The sequence below is a fragment of the Cervus canadensis genome, chromosome 15 (genome assembly GCF_019320065.1).
Source record: "Cervus canadensis isolate Bull #8, Minnesota chromosome 15, ASM1932006v1, whole genome shotgun sequence".
NCBI classification, from domain to species: Eukaryota; Metazoa; Chordata; class Mammalia; order Artiodactyla; family Cervidae; genus Cervus; species Cervus canadensis.
The window spans coordinates 69,930,984-69,950,979 of record NC_057400.1 but is presented as its reverse complement, the minus strand read 5'-3'; the positions used below and the strand labels follow the sequence as shown (position 1 = coordinate 69,950,979).

Here is a 19,996-nt window from a genome sequence, read left to right as displayed (position 1 = left end):
GACTCATATTTTCATTGAATTAGACAGGGCTGTGATCCATGTGATCAGATTGGTTAGTTTTTTGTGATTGTGGTTTTCAGTCTGTCTGCCTTCAAATGGAAAAGGATAAGAGGCTTATGCAAAGGTTCTGATGGGAGAGACTGACTGAGGGGGAAACTGGGTCTTGTTCTGATGGAGGGGTCCATGCTCAGTAAATATTTAATCCAAATTCCTGTTGATGGGTGGAGCTATGTTCCCTCCCTGTTGTTCACCTGGGGCCAAACTATGGTGGAGGTAATGAAGATAATGGTGACCTCCTTCAAAAGGCCCCAGGCACGTACTGCTACACTCAGTGCCTCCAACCCGGCAGTAGGCCAGCACTGACCCACACCTCCGCCGGAGACTCCTGGACACTCACGGGCAAGTCTGGGTCAGTCTCTTGTGGGGTCACTGCTCCTTTTTCCTGGGTCCTGGTATGCACAAGGTTTTGTTTGTGCCCTCCAAGAGTCTATTTCCCAGGCCTTTGTAAGTAAGTTCTGGCAGCTGTATGGTGGGGTTAATGGCCACCTCCTCCAAGAGGGCTTATGCCATACCCAAGTCTGCTGCACCCAGAGCCCTGCCCCTGCAGCAGTCCACTGCTGACCTGTACCTCCACTGGAGACACTCAAAGACAGACACTCACCCCATGTCTAAGGTCGGAGAAGCCCCAGCAAGACAGTAGGTGCTGGAGCGGCTGTGAGGAGATAACCCACGTCCAAGGGCAGAGAAGCCCCAGTAAAATGGTAGGAGGGCAAAATCATGTTTAGAATCAAACCCCATTCTCACCAGAGATGCTCAGAGGGCTCAAATAAACCTTGTGTGCACCAGGACCAGAGACCCCACAGAGACTGGTGGTCATGTAGTCTTGAGACACTGGCACCAGCAGGGAAAAAAAAACAGCATGCCACCAGGGCGTTGTGGTCACTGTGACTTCATCTCGTTTGTCAAGTCACCACAATGGGCTATTTTTTTTTAACAATATGCCATGAGCCCCCTGTGGACCCTAACAGTGTACACCATATTTTCTTTATCCATCAGTTTATGAAAGTTGGTTTCTCACTTTGGGACTGTTTTGAATAATGCTGCTATGAGCATTTGTGTTCTCTTAAACTTTTTTCTTTGTAATTTATTCATTTAGGAAATTGGTTTGTCTTGTAGAGTTTCCAGAGTCTGGAATAAAAGCCCTCCCAAAGGCAGTTACCGCCAGTCACTGGTGAATGCAAACTGCCATTTATAACTGGAGTGAGTGGCATTTTTCTGTTTGCCAACTGGGCCAATAGGTAAGCCCACCCAACCAAAGGTTCTTAACAGAGTACAGCAGTGGGAGAATTTTTTCAAATTTCTTCTTCCCTCTTGTGGCCTAGTTAAAAAAGGAAGTCAGAGAAGAACTTTTCAGTGGGGATTTCAGTAGTCTCAGACTGTCTCCTCACAAGCTTTCTAGGTGAAGGTGATGTCTCCTGTTTAAAAGTTACGATTTCCCCTTTGTAACAGCCTAGGCTGGGCTCTGCACAGTATTGTGAAAACTTCCCTGAGCACCTTCTAGCACCCTGTCCACTCGGCTCTGTTACTGGCCTCTGAGCTGGCAAGCAGGCGGCAGACTAGCATGTGGGTGGGAGTGCCCAGGACCTGCAGGACAGTGTCAGCTGCGCCCACTGCTGGCCACCAGGAGTATGTGCAAGAAGGCCAGCAGCAGCAGTGAGTCCCATTGCAAGAACACAGCTTGCAGTTCTCTGGGAGAATGGAGAGGGGTGAGCTGGGGCTGCTGGAGGAGGTCTTGGTGGTCTTCCCACCCCCCACGCCTGAGCTGAGTGGAGGGCAGCCAGGAGAATCTGGATGTTGAAGAGACATGGAGGGATGGCCAGTGTCAGGATGGCAGTCTGCTTAACAAGAGGAGGACATAAGAGTGGGGCAGGGAAGAGGGTATGCAGTTGTGGGTGAATGTGCAGCCAGAAACAGTGAACCATGGTGGAAGCATGGCAGGTGGACTGAAGTCTCAGCCACTCTGTTCACAGGCCAGATAGGCAGATAGATCCCCAAACAGGCAGACAGACACACAAACCCCTGGTAAGACAGAGTTCTAGATAAAATCCCAGGCAGAGACAGATTACATAGCAGGATAGCCAAACAAATGGACAGATTCTTAAGAGAGGTGGGAAGATGACCAGCCAGGCATCCAGAGAGACCTGTGTTCAGACACACAGACACCCCTCCCACCTGCCAACTGAGAGACTTAATCTGCCAACCGAAAGATAGAATCCCTCAAGAATAGACAAAGCACCACAACTGGACAGAGAGACAGTCAGTGGAAAGACATCCTCCTACCCAGTCAACTCTCCAGCCAGACCTTCAGCTTGACAGTCTTAACTCTGCCAGTAAGAAAGACCCCAGCCTATCAGAAAGGTGCTAAGGATAGACAGATGTCCCCTAAACCAGGGGGACAGATAGACAGAGATACTCCATACTGTTGGACAAACACACCCCCAGCCCCTAGTGGAACAGAGATTCCCCCAACTAGCCAGAACCCATTTGCTGCATTAGCTGCCCTGCCTCCCAGTCACCACCACAGATACGCAGGGCTCGCTGACCCTCAGTGTTGCCTCTGCTCTCCAGGTTGCCAGTTTCCAGTGACTGTTGACATCCAATGACATTCACTACTAGCAGGGTTCAGAAAGCCCTTTTGTGATCCACAGTGGATGCTCCCCCTTTACTCTGGTGTCCACTATCCCCAAATGATTGCCCTTAGTGTCCATGATTACTCAGGGGCTCAAGGACCTCTGTGACTCCTCCAGTGGACCTCCATATTTTCTCAAAAGTTCACTGATGCTTCTTTACCTCACCAGCCTGAGTCCAACAACTGAGTCCTGAGACCATCCAAGATTTCTCTATGATTACACTGACATTCACTATAGAGCCCTGGTTAGGGGTCCACAATGAACTTCCTTGACTCTTTCGACCCCTCAATTACTTAGTAAACTAACACTCCAAGTCCCAATGGCTCCCCGGTTATTTTCAATCTCTCACTGACCTCCCAGTAACTGTCACTGATATCTACTGACAGTCTCCATGAACATCCAAGGAACTCTCACTGGCCTGCAATGAACTCACTGACAACGTCCATCCTCAGTGGTCACTACTGACCTTTGAACTTTCAAAGATGACTGAGTCAACAGCGACTTGATCCCTCAATAAGTGAAACATCCCTACTGACCTGCTTTTTGCCTTCTTAGTCACTTAAACCGGGATTGGCAACCTACAATCTGCAGCCCACCAAAGAAACAAAACTGTGACACATGAAATTAAAATTTAAAGTCCACAAATAAAGTTTGGAATATAGTCATGCTCATCCCTTTACATATGGCCTATGGTTGCTTTCGCCCTGCCTGTCGAAGTTGAGTGGCTGGGATAAGAACCAGAGACCCGAGTCCTTTAAGAAACAGTTTGCCTGTCTGTGACAACATTCTGATAACAGCCCAATGAATTAGGTTCACACTCCTTACCTCCAAAGTGAAGGATGGGCTAGCCCATCTACACTGACCGGCCCTTGGCAGGGGCCCCTGGCTCCTCCCTACTCTCCAGCCTTCCCCTTGGTGGCCCTAGGGCAGCAGCTGTCCTCTGGCCTTCTCCCCATTTTCTGAAGACGACAGTATGAGGATTAAAAAAAAAAAAATCCTTAAAAAGCGTTGAGAACATCTAGACCCCTGGAACCCACTCCCAAAACCTCAGTTTTGTTTCCTGGAAGTTTTATACGGCTTGAGATGCTCAAATTAGGATGATCCTGGCTCCCTCAGCTCCTCCTGGCCCGACCCAGAAAAAGAAGGAACCTCAAGAAATTCTGTCTTTCCCACAGCTCAGGTGCCCTCGTGTCATTTCCCCCCGCGGCTACCTCTCCCAACCTCTTCCAACCTCCCTTGGACTCCGCCCAAGCGCAGAGCGGGGTAAGGTCTCCATACAGGGTTTCCCGGTTAGGAATTTTAGCTCGATCTAGGCAGCCGTCTTTACTCACAGCTGACACGCCACCCTGGTTGGGATCCGGACACAGTCGAGCTCCCAGAAGACCGGGCCCTGGAGGCCGGGCGAGGGTGCAGCCATTCGGCCTGCTAGGGCGTGGACCTCGGGCCCAAGCTAGAGGAGATGTCCATATGACCATAGGGACTCAGTCAGCCCGCGGAGACAAAATAATGGTAGCGCCGGAGCAGTTTTTCACCCCACGCGCAGCCAGAAGAGCCCCGCGCCCCAAGTCCGGGAGCCTGTGGGCGGGGCTGGGGCGCGCCCTGAGTGTCATTGGCCGAGGGGCGCGCCCCGTCTGCCGCTGCGCACTCCCATTGGCTGGCGGGATCTGAGGCGGGGCCTCGGCTGCCTTCAGCGGAGTCTACCCCAGCAGAGTGCGCGGAGCGCCACAGGTGGACTGCACCTCACTCCCAGGCGGCGCCATGAGCCGCAGTTTGGATGCTGCGCGGAGCTTCTTGGAGCAGCTGGAGGCACTGGGCGGCAGGGATGGGGTGGTCTTCGCCGGCGAGTTCAGCGTGAGTGGGCGAGTGTGGACTGCCGAGCTCCTGCTCCTCGCCCTGGACAGTCCGGACCTCTGCCTGTTCTTCTGTGCACCCTGCTGCACTTTGCTTCTCTCTCGGCGTCCAGGGTCGTCTTCTCACTTCGAGATCTCTCAGTTTTTCTCTCCCCAGCACCTCTCTCTGTCGCACTCTCTCCCTGCCTGTCTTCACCTTCTGCCTGCAGAGTCCCAGAGGGCGAAGTCCACGGCCGTCCCGGGCGGAGCCGCACACGCCCTCGGGTCCCTGCGCCCTAGCTGCGCTCCCGGTATCATCGGTGGCTGAGCGCAGAAGGCGGGCGCTCACGCGGTGCCCGGCCGCTCCAGACGACCCGGGGGTCACTGCCACTACTGTGGTCCTGGGGAGGAAGGGGCTGGGAAAAGAGGAACCAAGAGGCAAGAGGCCCCGCTGCGGTGAGGATATGGAGTATAAGTTCTTACAGACGATGTGGCCGGAGGCGCTTTATCCGGTCTCTCTGGCCTCTGTTTCTCTTAGGGTGAGATGTGACGAAACTGACCTGAGGATTAAAATAGCCACTGTGGGTAAAGACCGCTTAGCACATCTTGAGCGCTTACTTTATAGGCGCCTTTGTCACTAGTTATAAATAATCCTAAACTTTACAGTGGGGTAGTGCAAGCCATACTTAAGGAGTGCTAATGCGGCAGCGTCGTAGGCATCACACTGTACAAGTACTGAGATATTTTAAATATAATAACATAGTGTTAGAATCATATATGGTGACATCTCAAATTTAGAAATGTCTGATAAATATATGTAAGTAATAAATGACTATATAATCATTAAGTACAATAGAAATAGAGAACAGATTTATGAAATAATTGTATTAGTAAATATAAAATATATAGTGTATATGTATAAATATGGTCATAAGTTATAATTTATACATTAATTTCACAGAACAGTAGAATAAACATAAATAATCATTTATAAAATGAGCAGTTATTCAAGTTTCTAAGAAACAATGTAATAGATAAAAGTATAAGATAAATCTGTTTACACAAATATATAATAAATATATATAAGAAATGTGTAATAAATGCAGAATATATAATTTATTCAATATGAAAATGTGCATAATAAATGTAAACATATAATACCCAGGTAGTACATGACATCATGTCCATCCAGGTCTGGGTCCAGTCTGGGACAGTGAGCAGTGCTGAGGGCCCCTATGCAGAAGCTGGGCGGTGAGCGGGGCCAGTCGCTGGAGGCCACCCTCCTGCAATCTCCTGCACTCACAGGAGTCTTCCAAGGCCTCTCTGGGCCTTGGTTTCCTCATCTACATAGTAGAAATATCCATAGTGGTACCCACTGCAGAAATGTGTCCATGAAGACTTAAGTGACCTACGTGATGGGTGTAAGAACACTTAGAATGGTGGCTTGCACTCACGGTGGCTTGGTAGGTGTTATTTATTATTGTCATGATTATGAATACCTGATGATGATGGCAATACTATTCACTGATCATAATAATCTAACAGTATTAAAGCTCCTAATAGTATCTACATAAGTAATATTATACATTTAATTCATATACATTGTATATTATCCTCTTGTGTATCATGTTTGTTATATTAAGTACATAATATATGACAATTATTGTTCACGATAAGATGTAAATACACACTGAGGGTACAGGGACAGATGCTCAGAGGTTTAAGTTCAACACTCACTCACCCACTTCCTGGGTGACACTTTCAGAAAGTCACTCACACATGTGGTGCCTCAGCTTTCTTACCTACACAATGGGGAGTCAGGAATACCCACTTCGGAGGGACCTTGCAGATAGTTCAGTGCCCTTACACAGGGCTTAGCCTAGAGAGGGCACTCTGAATGGCTACTGTTATTGAATCAATGTAATTAGTAGGCTCTACACTATCTGGACGCAGCTCTCACCTTCGATCGGCCACGTGCCGCATATCCCTGTGAGAGCCTCAGTGTCCCAGGACTCTGATCTGGCTCCTCTCACTCTCTTCCTACCCCGGGTCTTCTTGCGGTCTTCCCACCAGGACATCCGGGCCCGCTCAGCTGCCTGGAAGACGGAAAGCGTGCGCTCAACGGAGGCCGGCAGTCGACCCGAGAACGTGAGGAAGAACCGCTACAAGGATGTGGTGCCTTGTAAGTCGGGGGTGGGGTGGGGCCCCCGGAGGAGTCGGTGCCCCCACCCTGTGGGATCCAGGTGCTGGCCAGGGTCCCTGTGTCCTGCTGGGTTCCCAGAACTCTCTCCGTCCCAGAGCCTTGCAGTGGCTGCATTTCTCCCTAGCATCGCACCCGTGCACCTCGATGGGATCCCCCAAGGTGTGCCATCCCCTGCTGGCTTTCATCTGGGAGGCCATCAGGGCCCCATCACCCACAAACTCCATGTTTCTCACCTCCTGCTGGCAGACGATCAGACACGAGTGATCCTTTCGCTGCTTCAGGAAGAGGGACATGGCGACTACATCAATGGCAACTTCATCAGGGTCAGGCTGGGAGTCAGGAAAGGGGCAGAGGCGGTGGAGGTGACAGCAGAGCCTCGATAGTGAACTTAGCCTTTACCAGGGCACAGACGGAAGCCAGGCCTACATCGCCACGCAAGGACCCCTGCCTCACACCTTGCTGGACTTCTGGCGCCTCATCTGGGAATTTGGGGTCAAGGTCAGCTTTGGGGGAGGGGGAGGTGTGGCCAGTATTCTGGGTCCTCCCCTGGCCCTGGTAACTGCACCCCCTAAACTGATTCTCCTCCCTTACCCCATGTCTAGGTCATCCTGATGGCCTGTCAGGAGATGGAGAATGGACGGGTAGGTGTGCTTAGACTCTCAGGGGCATGTCCTTGTGCAGGAGACAGGAGAAATCTCACTAGCTCTCCCCTGATCCTGTGACTCAAGGGACTGGTTCTTGGAGTGACCCCCACTGTAGCTCTGCCAAGCCCACTATTACTGGCTTTAATTTTTTTTATGATCTTTTTTCTTTTATTCGTGGGGCTCATCCCTCCAACGTTGGCAACCCTCTCCTGCTGATCTTCCTGCCCCATAGACCACAAGGCCCTATAACTGTGGCTTCCCCAGTACAACTCTGATGTCTTTCCCCACGTTTCTCCCACTTATTCACTATGCTCCAACCACTGGGGCCTTTGTTCTGCCTCAGGTCCTATGCTTTGTCTGTTCCCTCTGCTTGGGACATTTTCCCCCTTGGGCTGCTCCATCACCACCTTCAGGTCTTGGCTCAAATGCTCCTTCCTCAATGAGATCTTCCTGGACCTCACCCCATTTGAAACTCCCACTCTCCTTTCCTGGTCCTACTTTCATTTTTCTTCACAGTTCTTACCAACGTCTGAATGAAATATAAGGTAATCTACAAATGCATTATGTATATTGTTTATTCTGTCTCCCTGAGTAAAAGCAAAGTTCCAGGAGAGCAGGGATCTTTGTTTTGCCCATAAGCATAAATTAGTTACTCAGTAAATGTATATCAACATTGAAGGCACATGGTTTCTGCATCCTGGCCTGCTGGGATAGCTGGCTGATCATGGAGTCTATGCAATCTGTAGTTATGTACATTTTTCATCCCTAATTTTGATAGTTGTGATATGTCTTTCTCTCCTGGCTATTCGGTCTGGCTAGAATAAAGAAGCAAACTTTTAACTGTTGTACTAAATCTGTCCTGCTGCCTGATTTTGTAAATAAAAATGTATTAGAACATAGTCATGCTCATTGGTATACATAGTGTATACATGCCACAATTGTCAAGATCAGTAGTTGCAAATTAGGTAGACTGTATGGCTCAGAAAGTCTAAAAGATTTATTATCTGTCCATTTATAAAAAGTTAGCCAATCTCTGGGCTAGAGGATTATTAGTTTTATTTTTTCAAAGAAGCTGCTTTGAATTTTATTTTCTCTATTTTTAAATTTTTATTTCATTAATTTCTTTTATCTTTATCATTTCCTTTCTTCTGGTTTAGGTTTAACTTGTTCTTTTTTTTTCTAGTTCTTTAAGCTTAGATAATAGATTTGTGATTTTTATCACATGTAAGTAATGTCATTCATTTTTCTCTATACACTGCTCTAGCTACATTTCATAAACTATGTTGTCTTTTTTTTTTCCAGTTAATTCAACATGTGTTCTAGTTGCCCTTGTGATTTCTTCTTTGACATGGTATTTGACCATGGCTGTGCTTAATTTCCAAATATTGGGGACTTTTCCATATATCTTCATGTTATTAAATTTCAGTTCCATTGTGGTCAAAGAACAATTTTATATTTTTATATTTTATATTGTTCTTTGTATTGAAACTTGTTTTGTGGCCATGAAAACGATCGGTCTTGGTAAATGTTTTGTGTGCACTTGAAGAGAATGTGTATTCTGCTTGGTTGAGTATTCTATAAATATCAGGTCAAATTGATTGTGTCTTTTTGAAAGACACTTTAATCTTTTATATCTTTATTGTATCTTATATATCTTTACTGATTTCTTTTCTCTAAATGTTCTGTCAGTTCCCAACAGGAGTGTTGAAACCTTCAACTGTTTTATAACTGTCAATTAGTACAAGCTTGTCAATAGTATTACTCAAATTGTATTATTCATATTTTTTTGTCTCAGTTCAGTTCAGTCGCTCAGTCATGTCCAACTCTTTGTGACCCCATGAACCGCAGCATGCCAGGCCTCCCTGTCCCTCACCAACTCCTGGAGTTTACCCAAACTCATGTCCATTGAGTCAGTGATGCCATCTAACCATCTCATCCTCTGTCATCTCCTTCTCCTCCTGCCCCCAATCACTCCCAACATCAGGGTCTTTTCAAATAAGTCAGCTCTTCACCTCAGGTGGCCAAAATATTGGAGTTTCAGCTTCAACATCAGTCCTTCCAATGGACATTCAGGACTGATTTCCTTTATGATGGACTGATTGGATCTCCTTGCAGTCCAAGGGACTCTCAAGAGTCTTCTCCAACACCACAGTTCAAAAGCATCAATTCTTCTGTGCTCAGATTTCCTTATAGTCTAACTCTCACATCCATACATGACTACTGGAAAAACCATAGCCTTGACTAGATGGACCTTTGTTGACAAAGTAATGTCTCTGCTTTTTAATATGCTGTCTAGGTTGGTCATAATTTTCCTTCTAAGGAGTAAGCGTCTTTTAATTTCTTGGCTGCAATCACCATCTGCAGTGACTTTGGAGCCCCCAAAAATAAAGTCTGTCACTGTTTCCCCATCTATTTGCCATGAAGTGATGGGACCAGATGCCATGATCTTAGTTTTCTGAATGTTGAGTTTAAAGCCAACTGTTTCATTCTCCTCTTTCACTTTCATCAAGAGTCTCTTTAGTTCTTCACTTTCTGCCATAAGGGTGGTGTCATCTGCATATCTGAGGTTATTGATATTTCTCCCGGCAATCTTGATTCCAGCTTGTGCTTCATCCAGCCCAGCGTTTCTCATGATGTACTCTGAATATAAGTTAAATAAGAAGGGTGACAATATACAGCCTTGACGTACTCCTTTTCCTATTTGGAACCAGTCTGTTGTTCCATGTCCAGTTCTAACTTGCCTCCTGATTTGCATACAGGTTTCTCAAGAGGCAGGTTGGGTGGTCTGGTATTCCCATCTCTTTCAGAATTTTCTATAGTTTATTGTGATCCACACAGTCAAAGGTTTTGGCACAGTCAATAAAGCAGAAATAGTTGTTTTTTTGTCTACTTGTCCTATTATTTGCTGAGAGAGGAGTGTTGAGATTTCTAACTGTAATTTTGCATTTATCTATTTTTTCTTTCAGTTCTGTCAGTTTTTGCTTAACGTACTCTAAAACTATAATTGAGTGCTTATACAGTCAGGATTATGTCTCCTGATGAATCAAGCCTGTTTTCAATATGTAATGTCTCTTTTATGACCCTTTCTCTGAAGTATACTTTGGTATTAATATAGCCATTTAAACTTCCTTAGTGTGTGCGTGATTATCTTTCCTATTCTTTTACTTTTTAAAATCTGTGTTCAATTTCAGTTTATTTTTTGTCCATACTGTGAGGCTTGAGGGATCTTAGTTCTCCAACCAGGGATTGAACCTGTGCCCCCTGCAGTGGAAGCATGGAGTCCTAACCCCTGGACCATCAGGGAATTCCTCATTTTTATTTTTAAATTGTTTCTTATAGCTATCATATTGTGGATACTTACTTTTTAAATCCAATCTGACAATCTCTGCCTTTAATTGGTGTAGTATTTAATGTGTTGGGGGATTCCCTGGTGGCTTAGCAGTAAAGAATACACCTGCAATGCAGGAGTTTGATCCCTGGGTTGGGAAGATCCCTGGAGAAGGAAATGGTAACCCTCTCCAGTATTCTTGCCTGGAAAATCTCATGGACAGAGGAGCTTGATGGGTTACAGTCTATGGGGTTTCAAGAGTTGGACAAGACTTAGTGACTAAACCATCACCATGTTTAATGTGTCAGTATTTGTTTTCTCTTTGTTCCATCTGTTCTTATACATTTCTTCTTTTCTGTCTTTTTTACTGAGAATTTTTGACTCCATTTCATAGTCATTATTACCTTATTAGTTTTATCTCTGTGTTGTGTGCTTGTGTGTTTAGTGAAATATGTACTTGTCACAGTCTGTGTTCAAATACTATTATTATACCATTTCAGGTAAAATGTGAGAACTTTACAACAGCATATTTCAATTTTCTGTTTCTATGCTTCAGGCTCTTGTTGCCACAGGTTTAGTTCTAAATTTAAAATATACTACACAACATACTGCTATTATTTTCATATAGATTAAAAAAACTTTATTGAGATATATAATTCATCCATCTAAAGTATGCAATTCAGTTGTTTTTAGTATATTCCTGAGTTATACAACCACCACCACAATAAATTTTAGAATATTTTCATCACCCTGTAAAGAAACCCTATATCCATTTTCAGTCACACTCCATTTCCTACCAAACTCCATCCTAAGCAACTGCTAATCTACCTGCTCTATTAGATTTGCCCATTCTGGACTTTTCATATAACTGCAATCATATGACACATTGTCTTTGGTGAGTGGCTTCAAACACTAAGGTAGTGTTCTTAAGGCTCATGCATAGTGTAGCATGTGTTGACTGAGCCACCACGGAAGCCCATGTCAATACTTCAGTCCTTGTTGCTGGATGACATTCTGTTTTATATTTCCATGGCTCAGTCGGTAAAGGATCTGCCCGCAAAGGGGGAGACCTGACTTCGATTTTTGTGTGGGGAAGATCCCCTGGAGGAGGGCATGGCAGCCCAGTCCAGTAGTCTTGCCTGGAGAATCCCCATGGACAGAAGAGTCTGCCAGGCTGCAGTCCACGGGGCTGCAAAGAGTTGGACATGACTGAGTGACTAAGCACACACAGCACGATCACTTTATAAAATTTGAGCTATTTCCATTTTTTGGTGATTATGAATATTGCTGCTACAAACATTCATGTGCAAGTTTCTGTGTAGAAGTATGTTTTCATTTCTCTTCAGTATATACCTAGAAGTGGAATTGTTGGGTCATACAGTAAGCTTTATTTTTAACATTTTGAGGACGTGCCAAACTGTTTTCCAGTTTACATTTCAACCAGCAATGTATGAGTCTTCCAATTTCTCTACATTCTTACCAAAATTTGTTATTTTTGTCTTTTTCATTATAGCCATCCTTGTTGGATATGAAGTGGTATTCATTGTGTCTTTCTTTTTTCGGTTGTGGTAAAATATACATGACATAAATTTTGCCATTTTAATGTACAATTTAGAAACATTAAGTACATTCATAATGTTTCAAACCATTTATCAATATCCAATTCCAGAACTTGTTCATCATCCAAAAGAGAAACTCTATCCATTTAATAATTACTTCCCCTTTACTCTTCCTGCAGCTCTTGGTAGCCTTTATTTTACTTTCTGGCTTTATTAATTTGCCTATTCTAGGTACCTCATATCAGTAGAATCATATAATACCTGTCCTTTTGTGTCTGACTTATTTCATTTATCATGTTTTCAAGCTTCATCCATGTTGCAGAGCATATCAAAATTTCATTCTCTTTAAGGCTGAATAACATTTTGTTTTATATTTGTATCACATTTTGTTTATCCATTCATTTGTTGATGGACATTTGGGTTGTTTCTACCTATTGGTTATTGTGATAATGCTGCTATAAATATTAATATATAAGTATCTGTTTTGAGTCCTTGTTTTCAATTTTTTTGGGTAGTAGAATTAATCACTGGATCATGTGGCAATGCTGTGTTTAATGTTTTTGTTTTGTTTTCCACAGTGGCTGCACCACTTTATATTCTCACCAACAATGCACAAGGGTTCCATTTTTTTCCTTACACTCACCAAGATATATGTTACTTTCTGTTTTTGTTTTTTAGCCATCCTAATGGGTGGGAAGTGGTGTCTCATGGTTTCGGTTTGCATTTGCCTAATGCTGTGGATTTACCAAATATCTTTTCATGTGCTTATTTTTCCATTTGTATGTCTTCTTTGGACAAGTATTTGTTTAGGTCCTTTCCCATTTTTAAAAAGAATTTACTCATTTATTTAGCTGTGCCAGGTCTTAGTTGCTGTGTGTGGGAGCTTTCATTGCAGCATGTGGGATCTAGTTCCCCAGCCAGGGATTGAACCTGTGCTGCCTGCATTGGCAGCACAGAGTCTTAATCACTGGACCACCAGGGAAGTCCCCCTTTACCATTTTTAAATCGGATTATTTGTCTTTTTATTGTTGGAAGAATTCTTCTGAATACAAGTCCCTTATCAGTATATGATTTACAAATATTTGTCTCATTGTGTGGGTGTCTTTTCATTTTCTTTACAGTGTCCTTTGAAGCACAAACATTTTATAAGTTTGAAGACTTCCAATCTCTTGTTTTGATGTGCTTTTGGGGCTGTTTCTAACAAGTCACTGTCTAACCAGAGGTCAAAAAGATTTACTCCTATGTTTTCTTCTAAGTGTTTTATGCTTAGTTCTCTGATTCATTTTCATTTTGAGTTAATTTTTGTATATGGTGTAAGGTAGGGGATCCAAATTCATTCTTTTGTTTATAGATATCCAGTTGTTCCAGTACTACTTGTTAAAAAGACTGCTCTCTCCACTGGATGGTCTTGGTCTTTTGTTGAAAATCAATTGACCAACTGTACATGTAAAGGTTTATTTCTGGACTGTCAATTCTATTCCATTGATTGTAGTACTATGCCAGTACTACAACATGTTGTAGGTCTGTAGTTAAGTGTTGAAATCAAGAAGTATGAGTCTTCCAAATTTGTTCTATTTTCAAGATTGTTTTGTCTATTCTTGGTCACTTGCTGTGCAGAAAAGAGTTAACATAGCAAGCATAAGGGCTTATGCTTAGAAAGGCCTTCCTGTAAGGTTGGCTTTTAACTGGAAATCTGATTTCCAGTAAGAGTGGCCCACTTTGCCTGAAGTATTTATATGAGCAATGTGTCTAAGTGACAGTAGGTTTATATGACACCTGCTTTCCTTCTGGAGTCTGAAGTTTTGGCCCATGCTAGTCAGAGGTGCCTACATACCACATAGAGTCCCCGAGTAAAAACCTCGGGCACTGAATTCCTAAGGAGCTTCCCTGTGGACATTTCACGAGTGTGGTCACAACTCATAGCTGGAGGAGTTGAGCACATCCTAAGTGACTCTACTGGGTGAAGACCCTTGGAAGCTGGCACCTTATTTTCTGCAGACTTCACCCTGTGCACCTTTTTCCTTTGCCAATTTATTCTGTATCCTTTCACTGTGATCAATTGTAGCCATGAGTACAACTCTGTACAGAGTCCTGTGAATCCTCCTATTGAATCATCAAACCTGAGGGCAGCCTTGGGTGTCCACAACACATTTGTTGATGTTAACATATTAATTTTAAGATTAGCTTGCCAATATTATCAAAAAGCCTAGGATTTTGATAAGGATTGCACTGAATCTATCAATTCAGGGTAGATATTGCAAACAACAGTTTTCTTTACATGAAAATACAAGTGAGTTTTCTGTATTGATTTTGTATTCTGAACCTTGCTGAACTCACTTTTTAGCTCTAATATAGTGTGTGTGTGTGTGTGTGTGTGTGTGTGTGTGTGTGTGTGTGTGTGTGTGTGTGTGTGTGTGTGTATTCTTCAGGGTTGTTTATATATGATTTCTATAGGGCTTTCCCAGTGGCTAGAATCTGCCTGCAATGTAGGAGACCCAGGTTCGATTCCTGGGTCAGAAAGATCCCCTGGAGAAGGGAATGGCTACCTGCTCCAGTATTCTTGTTTGGAAAAATCTGTGGACAGAGGAGTCTGGCGGGCTACGTTCCATGGGGTTACAAAGAGTTGGACACGACTGAGTGATTAACACTTCATCTAATATCACTTTTATATATAACATCATGCTGTCTGCAAGTTGAGATAGTTTTGTCTCTTCCAATCTGGGTAACTTCCCTTTCTTTCTTCTTCCTTCCCATCTTTTTTCTTTCCTGTCCTTTTCTTTCTTCCTCCCTCCCACCTCCTCTCCTTTCTTTGCTTCATTTCTTTTTTCCTAACTGCACTGGTTACAACTTCCAATATAAAATTGTTCAGAAGTAGAAACTGCAAACATCTTTGTCTTGTTCCTGATCTTAAGCACAAACTATTCAGCCTTTCAACATTAAATGTTACCTGTAGGTTGTTTTTAGATACTTGTTGGTTTTGCTTTTTAATTTAAAATGAGGAATTTCTTTTCTATGTCTAGTGCCTTTCATGTTTTTATTATGAAAAGGTACTGGATTTTGTTCATTTTTTCTGCATCTATTGAGTTCCTCATGTGTTTCTGTTTTATTTTGTTATTATGGTATATGACATTGATTGACTTTCATATATTGACTTTCATATCTTGAGCCAATCTTGTGTACTGTGTATAATCTTTTGTTAATGATTCTTCTGTCTATATTCTTGAGATGTTGAATAGTTTTCTTGTGCTATCTGTCTGGTTTTGATACCAGAGTAATACTGGTCTCATAAAATAGTCCTTCTTCAAATTTTTGGAAAAATTTGTGAAGGATTGCTATTCCTTCTTTTTGGTAAAATTCACTAGATTATCTTTTAAAGATGTTAAAAATGAGAAATACCTTTTATATTTAGCTACATATTTACCTTTTTCTTTATTCTTCATCCCTTTGTGTAGGTCATTATCCCACCTGGTATCATGTTTCTTTTGTATAAAAAGCTTACCTTTTTTTTTGTTAAAGAAGAAATTGGAATTTTATTTATTTACTTTTGGCTTCATCACGCAGCATGTGGGATATTAGTTCCTAACCAGGGATCAAACCCATGCCCCCTGCAGTGGAAGTGCAGAGTCTTAACCACTGGACCACTAGGGAAGTTCCTGAAAAGCTTGGTTTAATACTTCAGTTTTGCTTATGATGAAGTCTTTCAGCTTTTGTCTGAATTTTTAGTTTTAGCATTTTTAGGGCATAACACCATTGACCTCTGGCTTGCGAGCTTCTGACAAAATTCTGCTGTCATTCTTATTTCTCAAATTTAATGTCTTTTTGTGTATGATGGTTTTAAGATTTTTTTTCTTTATTATGATTTTTCAGCAATTTGATCATGATCTAACTTGGTGTTAATAATCTTCAGATTATTCTCTTTATGGTTCATTGACCTTTCTGGGTCTGTGGGTTCATAGTTTCATGAAATTTGGAAAAATTTCCAGCTATCATTTCTTCAAAAATAGTTTCCATTCTTCCCTCTCCTACCTTCTGAACTCCAGGTACACATACATTAGGCCACTTGATATATTTCCACAGATATCTGATTCTGTTAGTTTTTTTCCTCCACTTTTTCTCTCTCTTTTTCATTTTTAATAGTTTCTATTGCTATGCCTTTGTGTTCACTGATCGTCTGGTATCTAATCTGCTATTTTTTTTAAGAAAAATTTATTTATTTGGCTATGCCAGATCTTAGCTGCGGTACTCAGGATCTTCAGGTTGTCGCATGTGGGTCTAATTCCCTGATCCAGGCCCCCTGTGTTGGGAGATAGAGTTTTAGTCACTGCACCACCAGGGAAGCCCCTAATCTGCGATTAGGCAGTGAATTTTTTTTCATATTCTTTTCCATTATGGTTTATCACAGGATACTGAATATAGTTCCCTGTGCTATATAGTAGGACCTTGTTTATCCATTCTGTATATAATAGTTTGCATTTGCTAATCCCACACTCCATACCCCCAGTAACTACAAGTCTGTTCTCTGTGTTTGTGAGTCTGTTTCTCTTTTGTAGATAAGTTCATTTGTGTCAGATTTTAGATTTCACATATAAGTGATATCATATGGTATTTGTCTTTTCTTTCTGACTTACTTTGCTTAGTATGATAATCTCTAGGTCCATCCATGTTGCTGAAGATGGCATTATCTCATTTTTTTACGGATGAGGATATTGTGTGTGTGTATATATACATCTCCTTCACTCATTCATCTGTAAGTGGACACTTGGGTTGTCTCCATGTCTTGGCTATTGTGAGTACTGCTACTATGAACACATGTATCTTTTCAGATTAAAGTTTAGTCCACATATACGCCCAGGAGTAGGATTTCTGGATCATATAGCAACTCTTTTTAGTTTCTAAAGAACCTCCATACTGTTTTCCATAGTGACTCCACCAGTTTATAATCCCACCAGCAATGTATGGGGGGGTCTCTTTTCTCCACACCCTCACCAGCATTTGTTATTTGTAGACTTTTTAGTGATGGTCATTCTGACTAGTGTGAGGTGGTACCTCATTGTAATTTTAATTTGCATTTCTCTAATAATTACCAATGTTGAACATCTTTTCATGTACCTTAGATATGAATTTTTTATTTCATATATTTTATTTTTCCTGTCTATAAGTTCCATTTAGGTCTTTTTTATATCCTTTTTTTTTCCATCACATTCATGTTTTTCCTTTTCATCTTTGAACATTTATAAAAGCTGTCTTAAAGTCTTTGTCCACTTTTTTCCTCATCTGTACTGGGTCTTTTTCTATTGACTGACTTATCTCCTGGGTGTAGGTCATATTTTTTGCTTCTTTGTATGTCTAGTAAATTTTTATTGGATGCTTAATATTTTAAATTTTACACTTGCTAAGTTGCTTGGGTCATGTCTGACTCTTTATGACCCTATGGACTGTAGCCTGCCAGGCTCCTCTGTCCATGGGGATTCTCCAGGCAATACTGGAGTGGGTTGCCATTTCCTCCTCCAGGGGATCTTCCCAGGGATCAAACCTGAATATCTTATGTATCCTGCATTGCCAGGTAGGTTATTTACCACTAGTGCCACATGGGAAGCCCAGATTTTACACAAGTATTGATAAATTTTAGATCTTGTTATTTTCCTTTAAAAAGGAACTTTTTAAAAAAGGTGTTGGAACTTTTTTTGGAAGGCAGTTATTTTTGAATATTTGATCATTTTAAGGTTTATTTTTAAGCTTTTTAAGGGTGCGTCTAAAGAAGCTTTTATTCTAGAAATAAGTTCATCCTACTTACTAATGTGTGGTGTCTTGTTCCTTACTGAATGTCCTTTTTAATCAATCAGGTCTCCACTCTGGCTGGAGGAAATGTAAATTACTTCTGTTCCATTGTGATCTCTAGGAAATGTTCATCTTATAGTTCCATAGCTATTATGCTTTCATGGGAAGTTATTCTTTCCTAGCTTCATGGGGTTTCATATCATATGTGCCCAGATTATTATCAGACTCAAGGGGACCCCATTCAGACTTCTGGAGTTCTTTGCTTTTGTTTGCATAGTACTGTTCTTTCAAGAACTCTGTCTTGGCCTCCCTGAGCCAAGATTTCTGGTTTCTCAACTAGTGGGATCATCAGACCCTTCATGGCAGCCTGGTTACTGCCTCTAGGCAGTAAGCTTGGGAACTCATAGGTTTTCACTCATGTGTTTCCCTTTGTTCAGTGATCACAGTCCTGCAAATGCATGCGGACCAGTGTCTGAAAATAGTGGCTCATACATTTTTTTTCCAGGTTTTTAGTTGCTTACAGTAGAATATTCTGGACTGTCTTCCTCCTGCACAGTCAGAACCTCACATCTCCACTGAGTCTGTGTTTAATCTGATGAGATTCTGCTGCTCTCTGTGCTTCCACCTGCAAGCTGGGCTGGCCCAAGAGGTTGTACACATGTTAATATGAACTCTGAGGCAGACTTCCCCTCTTCAGTCCCTGCCCTTTTCCCCTTGTCTTTTGCAGAAAAAGTGTGAGCGTTACTGGGCCCTACAACAGGAACCACTGCAGATTGGGCCTTTCGGCATCACTCTGGTGAGTTGGGGCAGAGGTGGGAACAGCACTTTATGGAGTCTTGGATTTTGTCTTTCACAGAAGATTCTGAGTGAAAAGCTTTTGGGCTGGGCTTGAAAGGATGAGCAATTTCCCCACAGTCCCCCTCACACTGCAGGGAGCTCTCTGGTATTAGCATGCAAAAGTCAGAACTCATTATATATTGATTTTGCATTTTAACTACTATCATGGTTATCTCTGTAAATATAAATGTACCTGGTTAGGGTCTTTAAATTCTTATTTCCCTTACCATTTCAAAAGAACTCAGAAAAATCTCTCATAGGTTATAAAAACAATTGGTACTGAAAAATACAAGCAAACTTTTGTTTTAAAACAAAAGACATTTCTTTCTTTCACTGTAAATGAGCTTGTTGGAACTAGCTCATAGTTTCTCTTTCTCCCTTATGTAAACTGTTTTCTTCACATAAGTCATGGGAGATATTTGGACTAAATGAATTTTTAGAAATAGGTGTTGTTGTTTTTTTTTTTTTTTTGGTGAGGGGAGGTGGGGGGTGGGGGAGGACTGTGTTGCACGATCTTGCAGGATCTCAGTTCCCTGACCAGGGACTGAACCAGGCCATGGCAGTAAAAGCCCAGAATCCTAACCGTTAGGCCACCAGGGAACTCCTTTTTTAAAATTTTTAATCAGAAATGCTGTTTCCTGAAAATGTGTCTTTTGGCACCTGTGATCTTTTTTCTCTGCCCTCTTCCCACATGCCCCATATCCACAGACAAGGGAGATGTGGCTGAACCCAGACATCACACTCAGGACCCTGCAGGTCACCTTCCAGAAGGTACTGAAAAGGGAGGGGGGGACTCCCGCATGGTGAGAGCTTCCTGTCTCCACTTTTCTATCTGTAAAATGGGCATTAACAACAGTGCCCTTCTCTTTAGTTAGCATCTGTTTCATTTAAATGGAAGGTGTGGAGAATAGGGCTGACATGAAAGAGTTGCTCAATATATGCTTTTCTTTCTTTTTTTATTCTTTGCCTCTCATTTTCTGTGTCTCAGGAATCCCGCTCAGTGTCCCAGCTGCAGTATATGTCCTGGCCAGACAGAGGGGTCCCCAGCAATCCTGACCACGTACTCGCCATGGTTGAGGAAGCTCGGCACCTCCAGGGATCTGGTCCCAACCCCCTCTGTGTCCACTG

At 42.6% G+C, this 19,996-nt stretch overlaps 1 protein-coding gene and 1 long non-coding RNA gene across 2 annotated transcripts in view; one reads left to right on the top strand and one right to left on the bottom strand.

Annotated features, from left to right (window-relative positions):
* Positions 1–514: 514 nt before the first annotated feature.
* On the bottom strand, positions 515–8,321 carry LOC122453828. The gene is made up of 3 exons (XR_006273191.1): positions 6,956–8,321; positions 6,480–6,615; positions 515–5,079 (listed from the first exon to the last, which is right to left on the bottom strand). It is a non-coding gene; the product is annotated as an uncharacterized LOC122453828 (long non-coding RNA).
* The window catches only part of PTPN18 (protein tyrosine phosphatase non-receptor type 18), a 29,375-nt gene continuing 13,788 nt past the window's right edge, over positions 4,410–19,996 (top strand). Inside the window, exons 1-7 of the mRNA XM_043488079.1 lie at positions 4,410–4,541; positions 6,593–6,701; positions 6,969–7,045; positions 7,125–7,220; positions 7,325–7,363; positions 18,759–18,827; positions 19,577–19,639. Coding sequence (XP_043344014.1) covers positions 4,449–4,541; positions 6,593–6,701; positions 6,969–7,045; positions 7,125–7,220; positions 7,325–7,363; positions 18,759–18,827; positions 19,577–19,639 — 546 coding nt within the window. The 5' untranslated portion in view covers positions 4,410–4,448. The remainder of the gene's footprint in view (positions 4,542–6,592; positions 6,702–6,968; positions 7,046–7,124; positions 7,221–7,324; positions 7,364–18,758; positions 18,828–19,576; positions 19,640–19,996) is intronic.